At 45.1% G+C, this 7,500-nt stretch overlaps 1 protein-coding gene and 1 long non-coding RNA gene across 3 annotated transcripts in view; both read left to right on the top strand.

Annotated features, from left to right (window-relative positions):
- Positions 1 to 7,500, top strand: part of LOC134101028 (uncharacterized) — a 131,505-nt gene that overhangs the window by 81,513 nt on the left and 42,492 nt on the right. The window lies entirely within an intron of this gene.
- The window catches only part of gpsm1b (G protein signaling modulator 1b), a 44,686-nt gene that overhangs the window by 13,655 nt on the left and 23,531 nt on the right, over positions 1 to 7,500 (top strand). For both annotated transcript variants that reach the window (XM_062554285.1, XM_062554287.1), the window contains exons 2-5: positions 1 to 132; positions 4,050 to 4,185; positions 4,867 to 5,009; positions 7,040 to 7,163. The exon at positions 1 to 132 is cut by the window's left edge and continues 90 nt beyond it. In XM_062554285.1, the coding sequence (XP_062410269.1) occupies positions 1 to 132; positions 4,050 to 4,185; positions 4,867 to 5,009; positions 7,040 to 7,163 (535 nt within the window). The remainder of the gene's footprint in view (positions 133 to 4,049; positions 4,186 to 4,866; positions 5,010 to 7,039; positions 7,164 to 7,500) is intronic.

Raw genomic sequence — 7,500 nt, 5'->3', positions numbered from 1 at the left:
GGCAGTGCAGGTGGGCACGGAGGACCTCAAGACGCTGAGTGCCATCTACAGCCAGCTGGGCAACGCCTACTTCTACCTGAAGGAGTACGGCAAAGCGCTGGAGTACCACCGCCACGACCTCACCCTCGCCAGGTCAGTGCCAATTAACCAATTAACCAATTAATCAATTAACCCATATGTCCTGTCAATCACCACCACAACCTCGCCAGGTCAGTGCCAATTAACCAATTAACCAACTGAACTGTTTCAGCGGCCCCCGGATGTATACAAATATCGTGACCTTTTAGCGGAAATGACATCACACTCTGGTGTGCACAGAGGCTATTAGACCTCTGAAGTTTGCCTACAAAAAGGCTACCATCTTTGCCCATACTGTATAAGGAGATCCCATATTTTGAGATCTTTACTAAGCAAAATAACATGGGGATTTGGAATCATCACTCCTATTAAACTCTCGCGGGGATGATGAAATAGGAAATGCAGACGTTTTCTTCCTTCGCCTTCGAGTGGATGCTGTGATCTCCAGTATGTGAAGGCGGCACAATTAGATTTTTGCTACCCCAGAGCTAACTTGCGATGCAACTTGCCATTAAGTTAGGTGTAGTAAGGTGCGACAATTGATAATCCCCATGTTATTTTACCATAGGAAACATTGGCAGATACTCAATTGATCTCAAAGATATCTACTTTTTTGTAGGTGAATTTCAGAGGTCTGTGCAAGGGGTGATATGCGTATGAAATGGGGGGTAATAGAATGTAATAGAATGATTGGCATATGAGGACGTTGAAGGTTCTAGTCTTGTAGTGGTGGTCTGCTGAATAAATATTCAAAGGATACAATTCTTTTGGTTTGTCACTCACAGGTATTATTTCAACTTAATGAACTGATTGGTGCACCATACTGTAGGTGTTGCAGTAGTACAAGTCACAAGAGGGGCTCAGCATCAGGATTAAGTTCAACTCTGAGCTGCTGATTAAGTTTAACTCTGAGCTGATGATTAAGTTCAACTCTGAGCTGATGATTAAGTTTAACTCTGAGCTGATGATTAAGTTTAACTCTGGGCTGCTGATTAAGTTCAACTCTGAGCTGATGATTAAGTTTAACTCTGGGCTGCTGATTAAGTTTAACTCTGGGCTACTGATTAAGTTTAACTCTGAGCTGCTGATTAAGTTTAACTCTGAGCTGATGATTAAGTTCAACTCTGAGCTGATGATTAAGTTTAACTCTGAGCTGATGATTAAGTTTAACTCTGGGCTGCTGATTAAGTTCAACTCTGAGCTGATGATTAAGTTTAACTCTGGGCTGCTGATTAAGTTTAACTCTGGGCTACTGATTAAGTTTAACTCTGGGCTGCTGATTAAGTTTAACTCTGAGCTGATGATTAAGTTCAACTCTGAGCTGATGATTAAGTTTAACTCTGGGCTGCTGATTAAGTTTAACTCTGAGCTGATGATTAAGTTCAACTCTGAGCTGATGATTAAGTTTAACTCTGGGCTGCTGATTAAGTTTAACTCTGAGCTGATGATTAAGTTCAACTCTGAGCTGATGATTAGGTTTAACTCTGGGCTGCTGATTAAGTTCAACTCTGGGCTGCTGATTAAGTTTAACTCTGAGCTGATGATTAAGTTCAACTCTGAGCTGATGATTAGGTTTAACTCTGGGCTGCTGATTAAGTTTAACTCTGGGCTGATGATTAAGTTTAACTCTGGGCTGCTGATTAAGTTCAACTCTGAGCTGATGATTAAGTTTAACTCTGGGCTGCTGATTAAGTTCAACTCTGAGCTGATGATTAAGTTTAACTCTGGGCTGCTGATTAAGTTCAACTCTGAGCTGATGATTAAGTTTAACTCTGGGCTGATGATTAAGTTTAACTCTGAGCTGATGATTAAGTTTGACTCTAGGGCTGCTGATTAAGTTCAACTCTGAGCTGATGATTAAGTTTAACTCTGGGCTACTGATTAAGTTTAACTCTGGACTGCTGATTAAGTTTAACTCTGGGCTGCTGATTAAGTTTGACTCTAGGGCTACTGATTAGGTTTAACTCTGGGCTGCTGATTAAGTTTGACTCTAGGGCTACTGATTAGGTTTAACTCTGGGCTGCTGATTAAGTTCAACTCTGAGCTGATGATTAAGTTTAACTCTGGGCTGCTGATTAAGTTCAACTCTGAGCTGATGATTAAGTTTAACTCTGGGCTGATGATTAAGTTTAACTCTGAGCTGATGATTAAGTTTGACTCTAGGGCTGCTGATTAAGTTCAACTCTGAGCTGATGATTAAGTTTAACTCTGGGCTGCTGATTAAGTTCAACTCTGAGCTGATGATTAAGTTTAACTCTGGGCTACTGATTAAGTTTAACTCTGGACTGCTGATTAAGTTTAACTCTGGGCTGCTGATTAAGTTTGACTCTAGGGCTACTGATTAGGTTTAACTCTGGGCTGCTGATTAAGTTCAACTCTGAGCTGATGATTAAGTTTGACTCTGAGATGATGATTAAGTTCAACTCTGAGCTGATGATTAAGTTTAACTCTGGGCTACTGATTAAGTTTAACTCTGGGCTGCTGATTAAGTTTAACTCTGGGCTGCTGATTAAGTTTGACTCTGAGCTGATGATTAAGTTTAACTCTGGGCTACTGATTAAGTTCAACTCTGAGCTGATGATTAAGTTTAACTCTGAGGTCACTAATGATCTGGGCCGGGTTTCCCAGATGCTTTAAGAAGCTCTTCAGTGCTAAGAACTTCTTAGGAGCACTATAAGAATGTTCTAAGAACGCTCTTATGAAGTTCTTAGCACTTAAGAGCTTCTTAATGAATGCTGCAAATAAGGGTGAGCTGGTGTATTAAATGGTTGGATCAAATACTTGGCAGGACTTTGACTTCCTGAACTCGGGATGTGCGCCTCTGTGTGCATGGATGCATCATTCCATGTGAGGAGCTTTGTGATGGAATGACATCCATTGCTAATGAGATCCTTATGCTTGGGAAAATCCTCTGAATTTAATTATAGGAAATATTGTGGCAGTTCTTACACCAGGCTTGCCAAGGATGCACAATTGCATTGCAGTAATGTGCATGATTTATGCTGAGGAGACAGGCTTCTGCTTCTGTGTATGAGTTTACACGAGCTTTGCAGTGTTTTTGGTTCATTCAGATTTAAATATACAAGACTGGAGGCCTTCACACTGGTTTGGAAGTCAAATTGATTCAGTATGTTGTGCATCATGGCAACCATCCAGTCTGGCTCCTATGCGTAGAGTAGGCCTCAGGCATCTCCTACTGTAGTGCTGCTATGAGTAGAGTAGCCCTATGAGTACTGTAGCCCTGAGGCATCTCCTGTGCTTCTATGAGTAGAGTAGGCCTCAGGCATCTCCTACTGTAGTGCTCCTAAGAGTAGAGTAGGCCTATGAGTAGAGTAGGCCTATGAGTAGAGTAGGCCTATGAGTAGAGTAGCCCTATGAGTAGAGTAGCCCTATGAGTAGAGTAGCCCTATGGGTAGAGTAGCCCTATGAGTAGAGTAGGCCTATGAGTAGAGTAGCCCTATGAGTAGAGTAGGTCTATGAGTAGAGTAGCCCTATGAGTAGAGTAGGCCTATGAGTAGAGTAGCCCTATGAGTAGAGTAGGTCTATGAGTAGAGTAGCCCTATTGGCCTCAGGCATCTCCTGCTGTGGTGATCCACCACTCAGCTGAGTTCCCTCTTGTGCTGTGCTGTGCTGTGTTGTGAGCGTCAATCATTTCCTGATATCTTCACACCTTTAATGTAGTTCCGTTTTTTTGGTCATGATATGTAAGGGCTAATGTCCTGCTTGCCGGTCATTATCGGAAAACAAGTCCTGACAGGTCAAACAGGAAGTCCTGACTGGTCAAACAGGTCAAACAGGTCAACAGGAAGTCCTGACAGGTCAAACAGGAAGTCCTGACTGGTCAAACAGGTCAAACAGGTCAAACACTGTGCGCTGTGACCGCATGGCCACCTCAACCCTGCGTTCTCTTCTGACTCCTGACCGGCGGGTCGTCCTTGCGTAACCTCTGCCTCTCACCCCTCTGCCCGCAGGACGATAGGAGACCGCATCGGAGAGGGCAAAGCCAGCGGTAACCTGGGCAACACGCTGAAGGTCCTGGGCAGGTTTGATGAGGCTGCGGTGTGCTGTCAGAGGCATCTAGACATCTCCCAAGAGCAGGGCGACAAGGTGTGTGTGTGTGTGTGTGTGTGTGTGTGTGTGTGTGTTATTACATCTCCCAAGAGCAGGGCGACAAGGTGTGTGTGTGTGTGTGTGTTATTACATCTCCCAAGAGCAGGGCTTCAAGGTGTGTGTGTGTGTGTGTGTGTGTGTGTGTGTGTGTGTGTTATTACATCTCCCAAGAGCAGGGCGACAAGGTTTGTGTGTGTGTGTGTGTGTGTTATTACATCTCCCAAGAGAAGGGTGACAAGGTGTGTGTCTGTGTGTGTGTGTGTGTGTGTGTGTGTGTGTGTGTGTGTGTGTGTGTGTTATTACATCTCCCAAGAACAGGACGACAAGGTGAGACCACTGTACCATCCACCACGTGCATGTTTTTGTGTGTTTGTGTGTGTGTGTGTGTGTGTGTGTGTGTGTGTGTGTGAGATTACTTTCATCAATTGACTGGTTTAATACAGTTCTTTGCTTTGAACTGAATCACTGAATATATAGAGGGACCTGAGAAGGCCTATGCTTCTCTTTCTTAATCTCTCTTTCCCTCTAAAATGTCTCTCTGTCTCTTTGTCTTTATGTGCGTCTCTCTCTTATTCTCGCACCTCTCTCCCATGTTCGTGTGTGTGTGTGTGTGTGTGTGTGTGTGTGTGTGTGTGTGTGTGTGTGTGTGTGTGTGTGTGTGTGTGTGTGTGGGCCCAGGTGGGAGAGGCCAGGGCGCTGTACAACATTGGGAACGTGTTCCATGCTAAGGGCAAGCAGCAGCTGTGGGGGTGTTCTCAGGATCCTGGGGACCTCCCGCCCGACGTCAGAGACACTCTACAGCGCGCTACCGCATACTACGAGTGAGTACTGTACCCCAAAACACCCTACAGCGCGCTACCGCATACTACGAGTGAGTACTGTACCCCAAAACACCCTACAGCGCGCTACCGCATACTACGAGTGAGTACTGTACCCCAAAACACCCTACAACACCACTGCATATTATGAGTGAGTACCCCAAAACACCCTACGTTGCGCTACCGCATACTACGAGTGAGTACCCCAAAACACCCTACAGCGCGCTACCGCATACTATGAGTGAGTACCCCAAAACACCTTACAGCACGCTACCGCATACTACGAGTGAGTACTGTACCCCAAAACACCCTACAGCGCGCTACCGCATACTACGAGTGAGTACTGTACCCCAAAACACCCTACAGCGCGCTACCGCATACTACGAGTGAGTACCCCAAAACACCCTACAGTAAAGTACACTCTACTGAGCTAAACAAACTACTCATCTAGTGGGTGCATAAGTCTCCCGTGAGCCTCAATGCCCATCTAGCCCTCTCCAGGGGACTTTGCTGACACGATTAACCAAAGTGGGAGATTCCTTAATGTGTGTGACATTTTTTATCCACTGTAGCGAAATGTCACAATGACATTTGAATATCTTTCATAAATCAGCTTTTCACAAAAGAGAGCTGTCACTGGTGCCCCCTGATCTGACTCAGATTGCTCTGAAAGCATCTTGCTTCAGCTAATGGATCCGAAGTAGAATCCATTTCCTCTTTACTCTCAAATGACTACCATAGCCTGCCATCGGCCAATCGCCATGTGACATTCTTTAGAGTGTGATTGAGGTGACTTAGTTAGTGTGATGGATGTGACTTGGTTAGTGTGATTGAGGTAACTTGGTTATAGTGATGGAGGTGATTTGGTTATAGTGATGGAGGTGACTTGGTTATAGTGTGATGGAGGTGATTTGATTAGAGTGATGGAGGTGACTTGGTTAGTGTGATTGAGGTAACTTGGTTATAGTGTGATGGAGGTGACTTGGTCATAGTGTGATGGAGGTGATTTGGTTATAGTGATGGAGGTGATTTGGTTATAGTGATGGAGGTTATTTGGTTAGAGTGATGGAGGTGATTTGGTTAGTGTGTGATGGAGGTGACATGGTTAGAGTGATGGAGGTGAATTGGTTATAGTGTGATGGAGGTGACTTGGTTACAGTGTGATGGAGGTGATTTGGTTATAGTTATGGTTATGGTTATGGTTATGGTTATTTAGCAGACGCCTTTGTCCAAAGCGACATACAAATAAATAACAATACAATTAAATAACAGTGAACAATTACAAAAAGGGAGAATAGCAATATTATCAATAAAACAATCAATTAAGCACTAACCTAATGAGAAATAAAACAATGAAATGAGAATAGCAATCAAATAAGTCACTCAGTAGCAGAATAAATGTCAAATTCTAACAATGGACAAATTATAACAAAACAATACTAATATACAAACCATAACACATAACAAACGCTCAAAAGAGTGTTAAAGATAGTGATGGAGGTGACTTGGTTATAGTGTCACAGTCTACAGTGTGCATGTGCAGCGGTCATCACTAGCCCCTAACTGCCCTCAGAGAGATGCCTAATGTATGTGTTTACCTCCTGATCTGAGTCTTACCCACCCACGCATGCGAGTCTTACCCGCCCATGCCCATGCCCACACCACGCTCAGCTGATGTGTGTTTACTTCCTGATCTGAGTCTTACCCACCCACGCCATGCCACACCACGCCACGCCACGCCACACCACACCACACCATGCCATGATCTCTTGCTTCCTGTCTGGATGGTGAAGTTCAGGCTGTTTTCCAGTCCACTGTCACAGCAGTGTATGGGCTCTCTCTCACACACACTAGCACACACACACACACACACACACACACACACACACACACACACACACACTAACACACACACACACACACACACACACACACAGTCACACAGATCAGTGTTTTCCCTGGTACCATATTGCTATGGTAACACCTGTGTCCGGCCCGCTGCCTGACCTGCGTCCGGTGTCTGTGGCCCGCAGGATGAACCTGTCTCTGGTCAAGGAGCTGGGGGACCGCGCCGCACAGGGCCGAGCCTTCGGTAACCTTGGCAACACCCACTACCTGCTGGGGAACTTTGTGGAGGCCATCAAGTTCCATCGAGAGGTAAGAGGCTGTTCAGAGCATGCTGGTCACTGGTCTGCTGTGTTCCTGTGTCTGTGTGTTCCTGTGTTCCTGAGTCTGTGTTCCTGTGTCTCTACAGTATGTTCCTGTGTTCCTGTGTCTGTGTGTTCCTGTGTCTGTGTGTTCCTGTCTCTGTGTCTGTGTTCCTGTCTCTGTGTTCCTGTCTCTGTCTCTCTCTAGCCTAGTTTACATGGACACTTTAAATCGGTGCCCCTTTAGCCCCCCCGGGACACACAGTAGAGGGTGTGAGTCCAATGCGGAGCATGAGGCTGGACCATTGTGTGTGTGTGTATGTGTGTGTGTTCATGTGACAGCAAGT

The sequence above is a fragment of the Sardina pilchardus genome, chromosome 14 (assembly GCF_963854185.1).
Source record: "Sardina pilchardus chromosome 14, fSarPil1.1, whole genome shotgun sequence".
Lineage (NCBI taxonomy): Eukaryota > Metazoa > Chordata > Actinopteri > Clupeiformes > Clupeidae > Sardina > Sardina pilchardus.
This window is presented reverse-complemented; position numbering and strand designations above follow the sequence as displayed.